This window comes from Brachypodium distachyon, chromosome 4 (genome assembly GCF_000005505.3).
Source record: "Brachypodium distachyon strain Bd21 chromosome 4, Brachypodium_distachyon_v3.0, whole genome shotgun sequence".
Classification (NCBI taxonomy): Eukaryota; Viridiplantae; Streptophyta; class Magnoliopsida; order Poales; family Poaceae; genus Brachypodium; species Brachypodium distachyon.
The window spans coordinates 12,058,648-12,080,403 of record NC_016134.3 but is presented as its reverse complement, the minus strand read 5'-3'; the positions used below and the strand labels follow the sequence as shown (position 1 = coordinate 12,080,403).

Genomic DNA, 21,756 nt, shown 5'->3' with positions numbered 1-21,756 from the left:
TTCATACAACAACAGCTTCCAAGCAAGCATAGGAATGTCACCGTTTGAAGCTCTGTATGGGAGAAAGTGCAGAACACCATTGTTATGGGATGGTGTAGGAGATCGTAGTCTATTCGGCCCGGACATGATAAAAGATGCCGAAGAAAAGGTTAGACTCATCCGAGACCGACTGAAGGTAGCTCAGTCAAGGCAGAAAAGCTACGCGGATACAAGACGTAGGGAGGTTACCTACGAGGCTGAAGATAGAGCGTATCTTAGAGTTTCGCCGATACGCGGGGTTAAGAGATTTGGAATCAAAGGAAAGTTAGCACCCCGTTTCATTGGACCTTTCAAAATCTTGTCACGCCAAGGAGAGGTGGCCTACAAATTGGATTTACCGGAAGCACTATCGAATGTCTACAACGTCTTCCATGTATCACAACTGAAGAAGTGTCACCCCGAGATGGCCAACACACCCCTAAGAGATACGATTCCACTTGAAGAAGTCCAGCTGCAGAGTGACCTCACCTATGAGGAGAAACCGATCAGAATCTTGGATGCACCCGAGAGACAGACCCGATCCAAGACTATCAAGTTTTGCAAAGTTCAGTGGGACCATCATACAGAAGAGGAAGCCACATGAGAACGCGAAGATGATCTTCGAGAAGACCACCCACACCTCTTTGCTAGCCAAACCGAATCTCGAGAACGAGATTCATCTTAAGGGGGTTACGTCTGTAACATCCGAAAATTTCAAACTTTTACATGTGCATTGCATCCATAAGCATCATGCCACAATTGCATAGTTGAATTCATATTTGAATCTCAAAAGGCTTTGAAAAGACTCTACTCTAATTTAAACCCTAGGGTTTAAACCCATTTAAGCTTTGGATCTTCAAACCAACAGGGTTTATGTATAAAAGGGGTTTATTACATATATAAGCTATCCCATAATTTTTGGATAATTATTTGGAGTTGAAAAACTATTTTCTTTAAATAGTTATATAGCCCTAAAGGCATTTATAGGGCAAATGTATTTTTATGTATTTTATTTTCAGGGGAAATCACTCCCAAAAGTTGTATCATGGTAGAACATGATTTTACAAATTTTCTGCAATTTATTTGGGCCATTTTGGAGTTCAAAATCAAAAGTTATCAAAGAAATAAGAAAAATAGAAAAAGAAAAGGTTAAAGAAAAAAAATAGAACGGACTGACCCACTGGGCTGGCCCACTAAGCCGCGAACCGGCCGAACCGCCCGGCCGACCGCGCCCGAACCGGACCGGTCCGCATGCGCGCCCGCTGCCACTGACAGGTGGGGCCCACCTGTCAGGGCGTTCTTCCCTGAAGGAAAGCCCCGCGCCGCCTTCGCGATTTCCGACCGCCGTCCCCGCGCGCCATCACCGCTCCCCACTAATCCCGACCTTCCCAGAACCGCCCGAGCGCACCGCTATAAAGCCTGAGCGCCCCTCTCCTGTTCCCCTCTGCTCTCCCCCTCGATTACGCCGCCAGGCCGCCGGAATTGCTCGCTGTCGAAGCTCCGTGCCGCCACCGTCTCTCGCCCCGCGTCGTCACGTCGGTGAGCCATCTTCGACGACGCCGCCCTCCCTCTTCTTCTCTCTCTCTCGCGCATCCACTGACGCGCCCCATTTCTTTTTCCGTGCACCGCAGCGCTGCCCCTGTCGCGCCCGAAGCTCGCCGGAGTTCGCCGTCCGCGCCGCCACCTCGTCTTCGACCTAGGCGAGGACCCCGACTGCCGACCCCGCACCGACCGCGCCCCCGTCTCTGCCGTGCCATGCCGCGCCGTCCCCGGCCATCCCCGAGCTGCCCCGTCACCGGAATCGCCCACCGCCGCTCGCCGGAGCTCCTCGCCGAAACCCTAGCGCCGGTGAGCTCCCATATTCAATCTCGTCCGTCCATTCCTGATCAACGGTGTAGATTAGATCGAACTAATTCACTTAAACGAACCGGTACGCGCCAATCAGGAGCTGACACGTGGCACGGTAAAATAGAAATAAAAATCAAATTTTTAATCCCCGGTTTAATTAAATGGCACTTTTGCAGAAAAGCCCCTATAACTTCAAATAATCATAACTTTTAAACCCTTTGGCCAAATTTGACAAACTTGACCTTTTTGGAAAGCTCTCAACTTGTAGAATCTTTTGGCACTGTCCAATTTCAAATTTCAATATTTGAATCACATTCAAATTACAGAATAGTGTTTTATATCATTTAATTCATAACTAATTATTTAGAAGTCCTTTTTGAATGAAACCAGTGCCCAAATATTTGTTTTATTATCCTCTGTCCATTGGTATAGAGAAATAAATATTTTGAATTAGTTTGTTTGGCTGATGCCAATAAAACCTCATTTTAGGGTTTAAACCCCAACCTTGCTAATTGTTTAAAACCCTAATTACATGGGCTTAATTATCAATGCTTAAGATCAGAAGATCACCCGAATAGAATAAACTCAATCATGTCACATGTTTGCATCGCATCATAGCATACATTCTTTTGCCTTGTTTGAATTGTGTGTTTATGTATGTGTATGTTTGTTTGATTGTATAGTATTCTCGGAGAGCGAACGTTGCGAGTGTGACGAGTGTTTGAACTCAAATTACTGTGACAAAGGCAAGTTCACTTTGATCATAATCCCATTACTTTTGCTTTTAAAATACTTATGCATTAGTGTTGCTTGTAGTATGCATCGATAGGATTATTACTCGTACTTCTGCTAGCTATGATTGACCTACTAGCTATAGGGTTACCTTTGCCATTACTCTTCCATCAATTGCCATCGTAAGTAGGTTATTTGCTACGCTATGTTAGTATACGTAGGAGGGAATCTCAATTACCATGAAACAGTTATTAGGAAGTACTTTGGAAACTTGGCAAAAACAACCCTAATGAACCATCCTGGGTGGGCTGCTTTGAGTATTCGGATGTCGTGACGTTAGGTCCATTTCTATGGGTCCCTCTGAGTCGAGTTCCTGTGGATTCAGGAATGGATCGTCCATGGACGTCTCTCCCGTGGATTCGGGGAGCGCCTGCGTCACAATGTGGGATGCCATCCGGGATAACCAGAGACTGGACTAGTTTCCTGTTTAGTAGCTTCCAGTACAACCACAAGCTAAATGAGCTCTGGCTGGATGGAGTAAGAAATGTGAACCCAGATCCGAGGGATTGTACTGAGGTAGTTGTGTAGGTGGGAGCGCGGGTCCCTCAGGTGGTCTGGGCAAACATGTTCTGAAAATTCTTCAAGTCGATGCCGTTGCTACTCCCCCGAGAGGACAGCAAGGGATTAACACGTCGATTTCTTGTGGGGAATGTGTATAACCTCTCGCGAGTGTCAAACTAAGTACTTAGCCGTGTCCCCGGTTACGGACAATTATGACCAACTAGATATTGGGGCTGTAAGGAAAGTCTCACTCATTCCAATTTCTTAAATAAAATGAATGGTTTGAACAGGGTAGGAGCACTTGATGAATCCACTCAATGTGCTCTAGGTTAATAGGAGCATGGGTGTTTCTACCTCGTGTCCAATAGTTAACATTATTGTAACACTTCCTTGTAGTAGGATAAACTATGTTTTGCTACCACGCCATAAAGCCTGAACCCCACTATACCTCAATTGCATATATTTGGTAGGATCTGTTATAACTTCCAGGTGAACTTGCCAATACATTCAATGTATTGACCACGTAGTGGCTGCAATTAATAATGCAGGTGAATCTGACGAAGAGTGAGGTTCGTCGATGTTATTTGGGTCATGTGCTTACATTCCAACATGTTCTCTCCTCTGGGAGTAGATGAGACCCATTTGCTCTACCTTTCCGCTGCAGTTTTGTTATGCAATGTTATCATGGTTTTGAAACCATATTTGTTTATGCTGGCCTAAGTGGTCATGCAAGTTTGTAAGTACAATTTAAGTTCTGGATGATACGATGTAATAAAGTACTTTTGACCTTTGTGTCTTGGTATTACATCTTGAACTGTGTGTGCTAGTGAGTCGATCCAGGGACTAGCACTGTAAGCACAGAGATCGAACCCTAGTAAGGGGGCGGTCGCTTCAATGTCAGGGTACAGGTGGACTACGTGCTCCCGGAATTTGACAAGACACCGGTCCCTTATCCTCCAGAGGAGGAATCAGTGACTCTAGGGCAATGTCGGGGCACGTATATCCAGTGGCCTAGGAGGTTGGTTGCCCTTACTACCCAACCTTCTCCCTCTCTGTCGTGTCCTAGAGCGTCTCCACCGGCTTCCGCTCGACGACTTCCCTCTCCATCACCCCTTGGCCCATCCCCCAATAAGCCGGAACGTCCGGATTCACCAACGTCAGGGCAAGGAGGCTTCGATTTCGAACCAGCGCAAATCTGTGGCGGGCGCGCTGGAGTACGCGACTGGCAAGCAGGTCTCCCAGACCTTCAAGGATCAAGAGGAGGCCGAGTTTTTGAAACGCCAGCGCACCAATAAGAGGGGGTCCAAAATCAGCAAGAGATCCAGTGACTCGAAGAGTAAAGAGTTGGACTCAACGGGCACGCAACCCAGCAATCCGCCAATAATCGAAGGGAATTGGGAAAACTGGCCAGATATTTTTAATATGAAGCCTCACCTGTAGCTGGTGATTTAGTGATCAGCGGAGCCTACTTCGTTGCTAGGGAATTCGATAAAGTGCTGACGTTCTACCCTGGACAACCGATGGTCAGCCTTAAGGACCTAAGGAGCTTGCCGCGAGAGATGCAAGAGCTACATGGCTACTACATGGCATCATCAGCTAATTCTGCACAACATGGTCAACAGATGAATGTGAAGGTACCAGAGTATTATGGCTTCTACGATGCCGAAACGGGGGACCTGCGGACAAAGAAATTTACCTTCGGCGTGGACTTCCTTGACTTGTTTCACGTCTTCAACCAGAAGTGCTTAGACAACAACATGTTAAGACTCTGGTGTGTATACTTCACAAGGGAGTCCTTCCTCCTGAAAGAAGCACACGTTGCCATCGCCGATTCTCTCCTGTTCAGCAAAGCAACCATCGGTCTAGAAGAATGGAAACGGGGTTCGAGAGAGAAGGCAATTTCATACCTAGCTAAGTTCTTCGCAATGCACAAGCAACGCCGTTATGTTCTTACACTCTACCATTTAGAGTAAGTTGTTCTCACGACCATTGCTTTCTTTTTCGTTCCACTAAGTTGTTCTCTTTTCGGTTATAAATGTGTGTTCTTTTTGTAAACATCGAACATTGGGTGATGGTGGTTTTCTCTTTCGAAGAAGGGTCGGTGACGTATCTTGATCCACTCCGACGGAAGAAAGGCTATGAGCCGCCCGACTTCAAAGCCGTCGGAACACTCTTCGAAGAGGCGTGGAAAAAGGCGGTGACTGAATATGAGTTGCCAAGCTACGGCAGGAAGAAAATAACCCATCACAGAAACTTCCCATGCATACAACAGCCGCAAGGTACGGTCTTCTGTGGATACTACTGCGCGTACATCATCCGCAATTGGGTCACCAATTTCAAGCCCAAGACGAAGATGACCTACCAGCAGATGGTGGATTACTTCAAGACGGAATCGGAATATGGACACAACCCAGCTGTTCTTGTGTTCGATATTCAGAGGGAGATAGCCACCATTCTCAACAAAGAGGTTCTGAAGGAAAACAGTGATTTTTATGAAGGCGGGGTTGTGCCAATGTATTGAAACTTTGATGTACAATGTTAAATATGGAATATCTGTGTTTTTGTAATAAGTTTTGTGAACGGATGCTGTTATCTATCATGGATGTCTGATTTTCTCATATATATTGCTGTTACCTATTGTTGTGCTGTGACATATTGTTGTTACAGGAATGTTCTAATATAAAAAAATATTTTAAAAAAACCGGAAAAGAACAGTGGCGGTTCTTGTTCACCGCCACTGGTAGAGTACAGTGGCGGTTGCGTCCCACCGCCACTGGTGTAGTACCAGTGGCGGTAACAGAGAACCGACACTGGTGCTACAAAAGCATACCAGTGACGGTGAGGCATCACGGCCACTGGTATACCACCAGTGGCGGTGAGTATGCACCGCCACTGCACCGCCACTGGTACACTACCAGTGGCCGTGATGACGCACCGCCACTGGTATGTAACAGTGGCTGTCCTTCTCACGGCCACAGGTGCACTTTCTGAAGCTCCCTATGGATTACCAGCGGCGGTTGTGCAAACCGTCACTGGTGCTGGCTAGCACCGATGGCGGGTATCATCACCGCCACCGGTGCTCGTTAGCACCCGTGGCGCAGGCTTAGTGGCGGTCCGGGTTACCGCCACCGGTGTGTAATTCGGACCGCCGCTGCTAACCTTTTCCGGAGCAGTGTCTCAAAAGTACCTCACACGATTATATTCTATTAGGCATTCATTTTTTTTAATTAAAACGGGAGCGCTTTATGTGAACCAAGAGCCTATGATTGTGTCCGGACGAAATATCGAATTCCAGAACACAGAGGCTAAGAAGTGGCGACATTTACCCGCAAAAGAAAAAAAGGAAGTGGCGATGTTACGTAAACATAAAGTGGGCCGACTGCCACAACTCCTCAGAGGAAGTCAACTGGGCCTCACCGAGATTATGATGGACCGTCCTCAAAAGGCTAACAGGCCGGCCCGATAGGATCCCCAAATCGATCATTTCACGTTTTAGGTCCAGGGATGGGCTCAGTGGCGGAGCCAGGATTTCAAACATGGGTATGCAAAACAGTGTCTTTGACAAGAAACTAGTTGACACGAGAGTAGGACGGTAGGTGTAGCAACGGAAAAGAGGAGGCATATTATGATGTATTGACGAATATTGAAACTTAAAAATTCAGGATCAAAAGCGTCACTACCTGGGAAATTTATATGCAAGATAGTGTTCTAGGAAGATGCCATGTTAACATGGAGTGGGAGGATAACGAGACATTGGTGAGCTATGCGGCAAGTATAGGTTGAGATTGCAAACTAGCTTAAATTGTACTAATATACGCACGCATACACATGTACACAAGTAAGCTTTTTGCGCAAAAAAAAATGGGTATGCATTGGATCCCCATGCATTAGCCTGGCTCCGCCCATGGATGGGCTTGGTTGGGAGCGAACCATTGGAATCTCTCTCCCGCTCCAAAAAAACCATGGTTCACGGGTTAGGTCCACGGATTTTTTTTCGGTCCAAATAAAACCAATCCAAAGTATCCGTTGGTTCAATGGTTCGAACCAAAAGAAAAAAAGCTGAATGTGAGCCATCGATCATATCAACTGCTCAGGTGGGCCGTGGGCGGGCTGCTCGTGAAGATCTTCATGTCAGACCTGCTACAGATGCCAGTCCTCGGATGGTTCCTGCTCGACATCCTAAACAAGGATAACCTCATCAACAAGATGCAGACATCATCAATAACCACGAAATGAACTCCATCTCTCTCTGTTTCTCCTTCTGAAACTTTGTATCCCGTCTAAGAATGGGAGGAGACGTGTATATATAATGATGTACCCTTAAGCATGCAGCCAGTAAGGTTTGAACCTAAAGATCCATTGGATCATGTGGTTTACCGACCGATCTTGCTCCAAAGGATCGAACAATTTTACTTACAAAAGGTTAGGTGCGGTTCGGAGCAGGTTGGAACCACGCCCACCCCTATTTAGTTCCTTGCACTTCATTAAAAATCAACTGCAGTTTTTTTATTTAAGTAAAATAAACATGTGGTCCTAATTATTACAAAGGTGTGAAGTCGGTTCTCATTTTTTTTAAAGCATATTTAAGTTCCTGATTTATTTAAGTTGTGGGACGATGCAGAAGGTCCCTAATTTTTTTTTACCGCGGAAATGATCTAAGTTAATTTATTGTGTACATGTTGGATTTGGTTCCGGACTTGGAACTCCGAACTACATACTTAATACTCGTTTCGCTATAATATATAGACTTTTGTGCATGGATCGATACAAAGGCTAGAACCTCTCTGTTTTAAAAATAGTTTACTACTCTCATACATATTTGACAAACATGTTACAAGTGGCTCTGTTTAGTTACTTAGAGTATAGTATTTAATTATATGGGTATCAGCTGAGCTTTATACTTGTGATGTTAGTTCCTCTTCTTTGTCTTTGTGCTCTATTGTCGCTCCTTCTTGACTTTCTTCCGGTGCCACTGATGTCATCTTATTTTCCTTCTCCTTGCTTTTACCCCACAACACGCTGTAAAGTCCACCAACCAGTAGAATTCCACCCAAGACACTGCAAAACAAAGACACCAAGGTTTTTTTTTTCAATTCTAATTTCACCGCATAATATAATTAGCTATGGTTATAATATTTCAAACTTCTAGATTTCCGGCCCTGCAATATTTCGTCACTGGAACATAAAAATCAGCACGCATGTTATCCTTTCGTGGAAGTAGTTTTATGTGTTGCTTATGTGTGGTTAAATGATTATTACCTTCCGAGGTGGACAGATTCTCCTAGGAAGAAGGATGAGCAGAAGATGGTGAAAATCAAGGCCATTGGGTTCCACATCACGGCGAACACTGGCCCTTTCATCTCCGCGCACCATGCTTGTAGGTACATCAATGCGCCTGTCCCCAAGAAAGCCTGCAACATTTTGATCAGCGTGTTATTTGGATTAATTGTGGAGGCTTTGGTCTAGCTCACCGATCACTATCTGTAAATTTGGATTGTAAATTTGGATAGTATCGACTAATTGATTTGGTACGATCGAATGGATTTTTTCTTCAAAAATATTTACTTTTAAACAAAAATTCACGTAAAAGTTAGAACAAACCGAACAATCTATAGATGCTTTCAACCAATTTGAGGAGATGAACCCAACCATGATCTCGAATTTCTCACATGACTCATGTACTATAGGGTTGTTCTGTGAACCGAATAAATTGACCAAAAGTTGACCTTTTAAATCGTGAAACAAGTAAGAAATTTGAGATCATAGTTGGATTCGTCTCGTGAATTTTATCAAAAGTGGTTATAGGGTTGTTAGGTTTACATGAATTTTGGTTTAAAAAAACATTTTCAATAAAGAAAAACTTGATACACATTTTCCCCGTGCGATAATTACCGCGCAGTAACAAATCAAATTAATAAAAGAGTACTATTCAGATTTAGATGTAGGAGTCAATGACTCTTTTTTCATCAAATACGAAAAAAATATATATTATGGTCACACTTATGGTCATGTATTATAATGGAGGAAAGAAATCATCCTCGTTGATGCATATGGATCGCGGGGGATTTGTCTAGGATTTTACCTTTGTTACTAGTAGTAAAAGTAAATACTACTCTTTTGATCTCCTAGTATTGATAGATTTAAGCCCTTAGATCTGCTAAATGGATGGCTTCTATTCATTCGTCCCTACCGTAAAAGGCCTCTAATTGTGGGCATCCCCTAATTAATTTATACACTCAATGTAAAATTAGGAAAGTAATTATGCATAAGAAAAAGAGGTAGCTATGATAATGTACTGACCGAGTAGAGGATGGCAAGGAGACCAATGTCGAAGTCAAGCTTCCATTTGGAGAAGTCCCTCTCAACTACAACTGCCACGACGAAAGACTGCATCGCACCAAACAAGCACTGCATGGCCGTGGCCATCAGCTTGTTCGGGTATTCTTTAAGCAATGGAACCTGCATTAATTAATTAATTATTCACATACATACATAATTTGTGCATGAATCTCTGGATCGGATGGTTATTAGCATCGATTTAGAAATAGTTATTTGTCAGTCACATTAGAAATAGCAAAACCGCAAAAATAAACAGAAAATTTATTGAAGGCATGCAGATATTTACTGAAGGTATGCATTCATCAGCTTAATTTCAGATAACCTGCAGGACAATCCAGAGAGACCAGGTTGCACAGGCGAGGAGGAGAAGGAAGGTGCCTCTGATCCACACGGCGCCACTGGAGGCTGCCACTTGGTGTGGCAGCTTCCGTGAGAAGAAGACCGGGTGGCTGGTGAGAGGTGGGACGACGCTTGGCCCGGAGTACAAGGCGACGACGAGTACTCCGGCGGCGCAGAGCGCGACACCCGCGAGCTTCCCGACCGCCGACCGTCTCCGGATCTTGCCCACCTTCTCCGTCCCCATCAGGACCGCGATGAGGAACGTGAAGACCGGCATGGAGTTTATGGCCGCCGACGCCACGGTTGCGGAAGTTTGCTTCAGGCTCGCGTTGTACACGTTCAGGGTGAAGGTGTTCCCCAGCAGCGCGCACAGGAAGAGCTTGCACAGCAGCCGCGGCGACATTGTTGCTGGTGAAGATGGAGATGGATATGGAGATCGTGACTTAGACCAGGAAGAGAAGAGGGCAAGGAGGAGAAGGAGGGCGGCAGCCGCGGCGAGGCGGTAGAAGATGAAGACGAAGGTGTTGATGGCGCCGGTGGCGTCGAAGGCGGCCTTGGAGACGACGAACATGCCCGTGTAGATGGCCTGGATCGCCATGGCCGCCGCGTACGGCACCGCCTTCTTCCACCTGCTCTTGCTCATCGTCCCGGCGTCCTCCTCCATCTGCAGAGTGCAGGGTGCAACTGTACGTGCAAGGTACTATAGCTAGCTCAATGCTGCTCAACCAATCGTTGCATATGTGTATGTTGCCTAGCTCTCCCTTGCAAAAATGTTCCAGGTCTATCGATGCTCATTTATACACGCATCGATCGACCGAGATGGTTTGTGTACGACCATGAGTGTAAACGTGAAGGTCATATTATATGTGCAAAATTAAATAGAAAATTAATTAGTCTATGTCCAACTCTTTTTTTGACCGCCATAGTCTATGTCCAACATGTTCCATCCCATTCTGCGAGAGGTTGAATTTGCAGATATAGCAGGGGTAGCTAGGCGCTAGGTATATATGAACCGTGGACATGGCCTTCATACATAGCGAATTACATATGCATCATACGTAGCGAATTACATATGCATCATACGTACCTTGATGTCTTCGCTCTTCATTTTACTTAATTTAGTGTTCCTCCATAGATGGTCATAGTAAAGTTTCTCTCTTCTCTCTTCATTTTACTTTAGTGTTCCATATGATGGTCAGAAAGTGACAATAGAGTAGCATGTATATTTTCACTTATTTGGACTCGATCTCATGTATATGTGTATATATGTCCGAGGTCTTTGTGCACCATTTCCTTTGCGTCGCCCTTTCGCCTGATCGACACCCTCCAAATTGGAACGTACAAGAATCTTATATTTATACTCACAAGCAGATGCTTGCAAGCAAAGGGTACCTTCTACCTTTAATTGGCATGTTTTTGTATACTCACAAATAGAAACTGCCATTGCTATTTAATCTACTCTCTCCGGTTATCTTATGCAAGGCGTATAAAATTATCTACTCCGTACATATTTCCATAATATAAGGCGCGTAACAGTTGCATTGGAGGAGAAAAATCAGCAGGGCATGGGCAGTTTAAGGGCATGCATGCACGGGAGCAGAGCAGGGCAGTTGCTCAGTAAACCAGTAAATCTTGAAGGGAGACAAGAGGTACGTAGTTAAAAACTGTTAAACCTTTAATACCAAAAAGTTTGTGTCTAGTAACCATCACGTTAGACGCCCTATTATTAAAATTATTTTAGTAAATTACATGGGCCATCTCAAATATTGAAAATACTCTTTTCCAGACACCCATTGATCATCAACATCATCAACTAGGTTGTTATTGTGCAAGAAGTGAAAAACGAGTTTGCAAAATTAAAGTTCTGTGGTGATTGTTTGATCGTCTAGTTGGAAGAAGTAAAATTAATTTATAGACTGATGTTATATGCAATTTGTAACTAGCAAAAGGTAAAATGCGGCACATAATTTTAAATGAAGTAAAATTTATAGACCAATGTTATATGCAAAACGTTCCGTGCATCAGAAGTGATTGATTATATTATGCATATCCTCAGACCTGATTTTTAAGCAACAAGCTTAAATTTCAGTCAATAGTATTAACTCGTCAGATTTTATCGGAACGTCATCTCTACTGCCTCTTCTCCATCGTTTGTCTCCAATCTTAAAGCACCATTCAAATTCAATGGTTAGACAATCAACTTATCTCTAAAAACCAGGTGCTTAATTATAGCAAAACCGTTATATTATTCTTCCATTCTCCGGGGAAACGGGCCTACCCGATCGATTTGGCCGGTGAAGTAATATTTGGTACATCTACTGAGTCAGGGTATTAGGTATAGTCTGAACTCCGGAGTCTGGACAAATCTACTGATCTCATATCAGAACTCTATGCTTCAATCCAACGGGTCAGTCAATTAGTCCACAAACTGACACAGACACACACGAAAAAGATAATAATATACGACCCCCTCTCTAGAAGAATGTTGTGTAACTTGTGCTTAATTATAAGGACATGCCATATTACGCTTAGCAACAACTGGCTAGTCACCATGCGTAAAACTTACTCTTCAGCCTTCGTTAACCCCACTAGGCGATGGAGACGTTATGTTGCTTAATTTCCTTAAAGAAATTATAACTTTTTTATTTTAAACTGAGGCAAATTACTTCAACCTATTAATTAGTTGCAATTAAGCTGAAAGGAGTTCTCTGGTTAACCATGAAGAAAACCAGATGAAAATCAAGATTTTTAAACTGAGGCAAATTGCTTCAACCTATTAATTAATTGCAATTAAGGTGAAAGTAGTTCTCTGGTTAACCATGAAGAAAACCAGATGAAAATCAAGATACACACGACACGGATGTGCATAAATATCGACAAGACAACAAAAACTCTTCTTGTATGTGCGTAGTAAATAAGTGTATTTCTAGACACTTCGATGAAAACCTAGAAGCGTTTTACATATCTTGTCTTCAACGCGTGTACTGGTACAACCTAACAACCACCATAGCATGCACATGCATGTTCAATGCATGGTCCCATGCATATTTGGTTATCCGACGGAAGTGATTATGTAGCACTTTCTCCGTCCAACAAAAAATGTCTCAGATTTCATAAAATTTAAATGAATCTAGACATGACTTAGCTAATGTATAGATGCATTCAAATTTAGTCAAAGTTAAAATATTTTTTTGTTGGACGGAGAAATTATATTTTTCCCATTCTCGGAGGAAATGGGCCGGGCCTACCTGAATACCCGATCGATTTGGCCGGCGAAGATATATTTGGTACTCCTACTTTATCAGCGAGGGTATTGTCAGAACTTATAGTCCGGACAAATTCACTGATCTCACATCAGAACTGCATGCTTCAATTCAACTGGTCAATCAGTCAGTTCATAATCCACACACACAAAAATATTAATTAATCTCTAACCTACCCCTTTCTATTCGCAAAAAAAAACTTTCTAGAAGAAAGTTGTGTGAAACCTGTGCTTAATAAAGACATGCCATATTAAACAAGGAAAAAAAATTAATGTATGTTGGACTATTACGCTTAGCAATAACTAGCACCACCACGCCACAGAGACAGAGTCCCTTTGAAGGAGAAAATAACCCGACACTCCCAACAACTAGACCTTCAACTAACATATAAACGATATGCTGTTGTCTGTATAACAGTATATGCTCTGTTTAGGGAGTTGTTTGTATCTGTTGGGTGGGTAAAGTGGCCACAAGGCACCCAATTCTTTACCAAATGGGAGTCCGACCAGATATTTTAACAGTTAACAGTTCAGACTTCAAGAGACAGTCCTCCTACAGACTGAATTCTACATTTCATTCATCCACAATTTGGGTGAGAATTACGTACTCTACGCTGGTGTATGCTAACATGTGTTCATTTGTCCAAGCACCGGAGTTTGCAAGTTTATCTAGACTTTGTACTTAAACTATCTAGACTGAAAATCTCTGTTACACTGGACAGTGAACACCACGGAATTCCCCAGCCCCTTGTCCACCGCAATTCAACACTTCAGGACTTGGTCCCCAAACGTTTGGCAATTAGATTTTCCAAAAAGTAATTACTCTATGATAGAAGAGAAAAGAGAGAGAAACGGACGGAAACGCTAAAAGTAGAAGGAGAAGAGAGAAAAAAAAACTGAAACTTGCACTATTGGGCCAAGCGTGTGCGGAAACTACAGTAGGACTGTATTGGGCCGTCGACCAGAACAAATCGGGAGCCCATGTCATCACGAACATAATATGAACGAATTCACGGAACCCTTCTGGCATCGGCGGCGTCCTCTTGTTCGGTTCGCGTTAGAAACCCAAGACCGGCGTCAGCAGCTTTTCTTGGTACGTGCACGATTTTCTTGGTTCAGATAACTAATATAGTTTAATTTGTTTTCTTGATCCGTCCTGCGTTTTTGGCGACTCCAGGGCGGTGTCTTCGCCTAACTCCACGGGGAGGACCTCGAGCGGCCGGTGACTTCAGCCTCGTAAACGACATAGCCGTTAGCCCTGTGCTCTCGCCGCATCCTTCTCTGCTCAGCGCGTATCAAAGCATGCATCTGCTTCACGACGTCGCAGCTGCGCGCGACGATCTCCATGAAATTCTTGGCAATGTCGGGCATCTTTTCCGCCAGGAGCGGGTCGACTTGGTACCCCTCGAACAGGAAAGGCTGCGGCTTGTGAGCCAGGACCCAGGAGCATGTCCAGCAGTCCAGCTCGTGCTGAACAGGTTGACTTGGGCCCACGGTTTGTTCGGAACAGCTCGATGGCAGAAGGGTTTTCGTGAATTCGTTCTTTTTATGTTCGTGATGACTTGGGCCCCCGTTTTGTTCTGGTTGACGGCTCAATAAAGCCGCAAGTGTCGGCCCAGTAGCGCAAGTTTTTTTTTCTTTCGAGGAAGCAATGGCGCAAGTTTCAGGATTTTTCTTTAGGAAGCAAACGCGCAAGTTTTTTTTTTCTCCTTTCCGTAGGACAAGGATGCGGCTGCCGCCGCCCCTCGAGGTCCTCCTTCCCGTGGAGGTCGGTGAAGACGCGGCCTGGAGTCGCTAAAACGGCACGAGGGATCAAAAAATAATTAAATAAATTAAACTGTTTGTTTCCCTGCGGCAGGAACAATTTACCAAGCCCAATACGATTTTGGGCCATACTCCAAATTTTAAGCCGCACAGGCTGCAACATTAGGCCCAGCAACTTGTTTTATCTCCTCCTCGGTAATACTTTATCGGACCTGTCGGCTCAATACAGCCGCAAATAGCTCATTACCTTCGAATCTGAGCATTCCCAAAAAAAAAACTTGGAATCTGAGCAAACCAAGCTGACTTGTTTTTCCTCTGCTGCAGCCCAGGCGGTATTTCTTGTATCTGCCACCAGTGTATGGTTCAAATGAGTTGGAGTAAATTTCACAAAATCACAGTTTTTGTGGTAGTCGTGTCGCTGAACCACAGTTAACGGAAAACCGTTCATACAACCACATAATTTGAGTCAAGTTGTCTCAGCCAGCCGAAAGCGGATGGTTTGACAGTTTTGCTTGGTTTCTTACAGGCGGGCCCACCTGTTGTTCGCCACGTCTGCCCCAACCCAACCTAATCCGTTAGCCCGCGATTAAACCACCAGCCCCCTTCTCACTCCGGCAAGTTTTCGGGACCGACATGACGTCCGATAGGTAGGCCCCACTGGTAAAAAATCAAGCAAAACCACGAAACCATCCGATTTTGGAGTGACTGAGACAACTTGACTCAAAACGTGTGATTTTGCGAAAGGTTTTCGTTAACTGTGGTTCAATGACACGACTACCCAAAAAACTGTGGTTTGCGAAATTTACTCAATGAGTTGATGAGAATGTGTGTGCTAACAGATTAGCTACCTACTGTCGGGGGGATGATCCCGAGTAGGGTCATGACGACACGCTTTAGCCGAGAGCCGAGATGACGAAGGCAAAGCCGGCATGGCCGTGTGTGCCGGCACCGTTGAGCCAAACTAATACTAAGCTGGCATACCGGGAGTATGCCGGCATGATTATCTTATCTTATGAGCTTGCAGGATAAGGACGAGCACTCTGATCTCGACCAGCGCCAAGATGTCTCAACGGTCTTATCCTGACCGCGCGGCGCAAAGTAAAGCAGCGCTATCTTCGTCACGGGAAAGCAGTCGCCGCTTACGTTGCGGTGCCAGGCGATTGCGCAAAGGAAGCACCGAAAGAGAATCTCTAACGGGAGCCGGCAGGTGACAGCAGTACTAGTTGCAGGATGCCAGGGAAAGTAAAGTTGTCTTGTCCTCTGCGGCGCCACCCGGAGGGAACCAAGCCGCGTGCCCGGTGGGGCCCAAGGAAGGTGACATTAGGACTCGGCCCGCATGTAAGTGTGACACGAGCGGCCTATAAATAGAGCACTACCCCTCCCTGGAGAGGGATCCAAGACTTAGGCATCTAGGGTTTTCCCCTTCTTTTTTCTTCTTCCTCAAGAATACAGTTCAAGGAGCGCCATTGTAGAGCTTTCTTATCTCGGCTAATACAACAAAGTAGGAGTAGGAGTTTTATCTCGGCAAGAGGACTCTGAACCTGGGTAAATCTGTGTGTGCTTGTGCATCTGTGCGTGTTTCCCTTCACGTCCTCCCTCCTCCAGTTCCTCCTTCGTCTATCGGTCCCAAGTTAAGCCATCCTATGGCATCTGTCGTGACACCACCACGACACTTACGGATCTTTAAAAGAAAAAAAACACAATGGATGTTACCTACGTGTTCCTTGCAGACCATATATTGTTTGCAACTCCATTTAATTACAAAGTCTAGGTGAACTTGCAAACTCCCCGTGCTTGGACAAATGAACACAATGTTAACATACGCAGCGTGTACCCAATTGTAGAAGTATGAGAATATATGAGATGTAGAGTTCCGTCTGGAGGAAGGACTCACTCTTGCAGCCTGAAGTGTTAAGATATCTTAACGGACTCCAATTTCGTAAAGAATTGGGTGCCTTGTGGCCACTTTAATGGAAAGAAAATAACCGACAAGGTTGCATCCAATTACACAAAAGACAGCTCCCGAAAGAGAGCATATACTGCTGTAGGGACAACAGCATATCATTTATAGGTTAGTTGAAGCTCTAGTTTTTGGGAGTGTGGGATTAGTTTTCCCTTCAGATGGAGATTTGACTGACATATATCTCCCTCCCTCCCTCTTCCTCAACACATGTTTTAAAAAGGTCAGTGTCGAAAAGTTGAGGCACCCTTTCACTAAAAGTCGGGGCAGTCCAAATCCACTCCTGTCATAGTGGTTTGGTTTTTTTCACTGTCGGTAGTGGTGTGGTGGTGCATGCCGTTCTTCTTCGGAAGCTTCTTTCAAGCAATATAGGTGGTCCGGCCGGATCTAAATATCTAATTAACTTGCTAGGTGGAGACTGGAGGGTGTAAGGAGAACTCGATTTGTCAATTAACAACATCCGTTGGCGTGTTGGTAGTATGCATGGCTTGGTTTTCGTTCTGTTGTCAACTAGCTAGTTAGGGCTTTTATGCCTTGTGTATCTTGATTTTCATCCAGTCTTCTTCGGGTTAACCGAACAAACTCTAATTAATGTACACCGATGATCGAGTTGATGATCGTGATCGATTTATGTCGTCTAGCTAGTCATGCATGTGATATTGTGTTGTGTGATCGATAGATGTACAACTCCCATACACAAAAGCAATCATCTTATAATTGTTTGTTTGGAGGTTCTCAAAAAATAATAATTGTTTGTTTGGTACGTATACGTACGTACTATGATGCATGCAAGTGTGATAGCTTATGATTGTTGTTGTTTGGTATGTGCTACGTATATATGTACATGATGCATGGATGTGTGTGATTCGCTGTATATATATGACCATTATAAAAGATCGTGCTGACTGATCCACGATCCATGCCAAGCATAGCTACCCACCATGATCTGCATAATTTAGCCTCATAATCGCATGTGATGCGGTTGGCTTGGACATTTGGACATTTAGCCGGACTAGTTCCTAGATACGGCCCTGCGTGTATGTAGTACAGTACGTACGTCAGTTGAACTTTTCTCAATAGTTTATTCTGCGAGACAATGGTGACGAAAATTCTGGTGTCCTATCAGCATTGGTTTGATTCGCCTCGGTTCCCGGTATTTCAAAATCAGAGTTGATCAACTCACCGTCATATATTTTTTTGAATGAATTATCACATGGATAAATTAACTAGAGGTGTCAGATTTCTCTCCTCGGCCGTCGTGTGGGGCTTTTGAGGTTGCTTTGATTGCACACAACTATGACACTTAGAACTTTTGACAATGGTGAAAATAGGAATTAAACTCATAGTGGATAGCCAAGACATTAAACCAAATTTAATGTGACATAAACGAGAGTGCCAAACACTTGCATTATCATTAACACTATCACAAATATGGTTCAGTGACATATCACGAAAATCAGAAAGGGAAAAACGGAACAAGCACTCATAGCCTTTACTAATAAATTGTCCATGTTTGGACACAACTACTTTATTAGACTCTAAAACTACCTTAAAATCATCTCTGCATAAAAAAAACTGCCAACGAGATTCTTGTTCATGGAGGGGACATGCATCATGTTCCTTAGCCGCACAATCTTCCCCGAAGTAAACTTCAGATCGACCGTACCAACACCACAAACAGCTGCATGCGATCCGTTCCCCATCAAGACGGTTGAATCCCTTCCATGCTGGTAAGAAGTAAACAAAGAGATGTCAAAACATACATGAACCTTAGCACCCGTATCAATCCACCAACATGAAGATTGAAATACTGAAAGGACAGTAGGTAAAATACCGTACGTGTCAGTGTTGCTAGCGGTCACGACGTTGACAGTCTTCCGCCCCTTTTTCCCTCTCCGATATGCACGATCAGGACAGTCTCTGGAAAAGGGGCCGAGCTCTCCACAGGTGAAACAATTCATCTCGCCTTTGTTTACTTTCTTCTTCTTGAAGGTAGTAGTCTGCGCAGGCTTGTTGTTGTTAACAACAGCGGACTTCTTCCCTTTGTTCTTTCCGTTGCCGCGAAAGTTCCTCTGTACCATATTGGCGTTAGACGGAAAATTAGAAGCCTTCTCAGTAGTGTACTTAGCCCGAGCTTTCTCTTCAATATCAAGGGACGCTATCAGTTGTTCAACTGATATCTCTTGTCTCTTGTGTTTTAGAGACGTGGCGAAGTTCCTCCACGCGGGAGGTAACTTTGCAATAATGCACCCAGCCACTGAAGCGACCGCCCCCGTACACGGGTTCGATCTCTGTGCTTTAGTGCTACTCTCTGGATCGACTCACCAGCACACACAGTTTCTAGATGTAATATCATAGAACAAAGGTCTCAATATTACAACGTACCATCCAGAATTTAAAAGTACTTACAACTCGCATAACCCCACGGGTTAGGTAGAAATAAAACAACTATTTGGCAACGGAAAGCGAAAGATACAAGGGCACATCAACACCACGGTGAGAGCGTGTTGGAATGTAGGCCCGTAACCCAAACAAGCAGAACGTACTCTTACTCTTCGTCGGAGCTTCCTGCATCATTAAACGATGCAGCCACTAGGGGGTCAATACATTGAATGTATTGGCAAGTTCACCAAAGGGTTATAACAGACCTAACAAGTATATGCAGTATTTGGCAAGGTGGGGGTTTGGCTATTTGCATAAAAGCATCAATGTTTTATCCTATCATTCTCAACAAATAGTTTTATCACTATTGGACACGGGCTAGAAACACCCATGCTCCTATTAACCTAGAGCACATTGAGTAGATACATCAAGTGCTCCTACCCTGTTCAAACCATTCATTTTATTTAAGAAATTGGAATGAGTGAGACTTTCCTTACAGCTCCACATCTAGTTTCTCAAATTGTCCATTGCCGGGGACACGGCTAAGTACTTAGTTTTGACGCTCTCGAGAGTTTGTACACATTCCCCACAAGAAACCAATGGGTTAATCCCCTGCTGTCCTCAGGGTAGAGTAAGAACGGCATCGATTACGAGATTTTCAGAGGTAATTCCCTAAACCACGAGAGAATCACGCTCCCCCTACACGGCTACCTCAGTACAATTCCTCGGGTCTAGATTCATACAACTTACTCTTGTCTCGCCAGAGCCCATATAGCATTGTGGTTGTACTGGAAGCTGCTAAATAGGAAACTAGTCCAGTCTCGGTTTCCCCAAGTGGCATTCCACATTTGCAACGTAGGCGCTCCCCGAATCCACGGGAGAGACGTCCATGGACGATCCATTCCCGAATCCACGGGAACTCGACTCAGAGGGACCCATAGAAATGGACCTGACGCCGCTAATCCTCAAAATCCTCAAAGCAGCCCACCCAGGACGGTTCATTGAATTAATTGTTTTGTCTTACATCTAACAAAAAACATTTCATATAGCCAAAGACATAACAATATCATAATGTAGTTATTTCCCTCATGATACTACCATAGCCTAGCATTCAACTAAAATCGATGGCAATTTTGGTGGCAAGGTAATGGCGAGGGTAAACCATACTACCTGGGATTTATAGCTAGCATAGAGGTACGAGTAATATTCCTAATGCAACTAATAAAACAACTAGTGCATAGTAAAAATATTTAGGAGAATGATCAAAGTGAACTTGCCTTGTTCAAGGTTGTGGTAGTTCTCGCACTCTTCGCAACAACAAATATTACACTCCACACAATCTAAAATAAAGGAAAGCATACACACTATAAACATAACATTCAATACAAAATCATGCTATGATGCATATGCCATGATGATGCACACTTGGTTACTTCTAATGTAACAAATTTTGTTACTGTTTTGAAAAGTTTTGCAAATGATTTGGACAGCTTATACAACATCAAAGAAGTAATTAATATGCATGAAACAAGGATAGGATTTAAATTAAAAGATTCTATGGTTTTTGCAAAACATAGAGCAAGATTTAAACTTGTATGCCATTATTATTCACAAAATAATTTCTCTTCGGGTCCAAATTGACAAAAACAAGCTTAAATAATTTTACAGCAGGCTAACATGCTCAAAACTATTTCGAAATAATCCATTTGAAATTAAAACCATATTCAACCATTCTGTAAATTGCTTATGACTAAGTTGTTCAAAACTGAAATTAGACAGTGCCAAAATATTCTACAAGTTGTGACAATTCCAGAAAGGTGCAGATCATAATTTTTGGACAAGCGGTTTAAAAGTTATGATGCTTTGAAGTTACAGGGGCTTTTCTGCAAAAGTGCAATTTTAATTTCGGCCGAAAATTAAATTAAAAAGGTTCGCCACGTGGCGTGACGGGATTGGTCGGTCGGTTAGGGTTTACCCTTGAGGCGTGGTGGCCGGACTTGGGGAAGACGGTCGGCGGCGGCGGTTGGCGGTGGCGGCACGGTTCCGGCACGGGGACGAGGGAAGACGGGGCGGCTCGGGGCGGACGGCGGACGCGGAGCGGCACGGTCGGCGCGGGCGGCGGATGGCACGGTGATAGGCGGCTCGGGCACGGGTGGACGGCAGCAACGGGGCGGCGACGACGCGATCCTCGGGGCGGCTCGGACGGCGGTGCGGCGGGGACGGCGGACGCGGCGGCGCGGACGGGCTCGGGCTCGGGCGGACGACGGTGAACGGCACGGCTCTGGCGGACGGCGGCGCGGTCGGCGAGCACGGCGGGGGACAGCCACGGGCGGCGACGGCGCGACGTTGCGGCTCTCCAAAAGCGAATCCGGTCGCGTCAAAACCTGCGGAACGGAGAGGGGAGCAAGGGAAGGGCGGCCGACGGATGAAAAGCTCACCGGGGTGACGGCGGACGGCGGAGGACGGAACCTTCTCTGGCAAGAAATTAGACTCAAACCGAGGTGCAATCAGGCAAGGCAGTTTGGGGAAAGGGTAGAGGAGGCCGAGATCT

General features: G+C 44.6%; 1 protein-coding gene across 1 annotated transcript; it reads right to left on the bottom strand.

Moving 5' to 3' along the window:
- Positions 1 to 7,874: 7,874 nt before the first annotated feature.
- Positions 7,875 to 10,589, bottom strand: LOC100841759 (WAT1-related protein At5g64700). The gene is made up of 4 exons (XM_003575730.3): positions 9,821 to 10,589; positions 9,460 to 9,618; positions 8,419 to 8,570; positions 7,875 to 8,217 (listed from the first exon to the last, which is right to left on the bottom strand). The coding sequence occupies exons 1-4, from the start codon at positions 10,499 to 10,501 to the stop codon at positions 8,055 to 8,057; spliced, it is 1,155 nt and encodes a 384-aa protein (XP_003575778.1). The 5' UTR covers positions 10,502 to 10,589; the 3' UTR covers positions 7,875 to 8,054.
- Between the last annotated feature and the right edge of the window lie 11,167 nt (positions 10,590 to 21,756).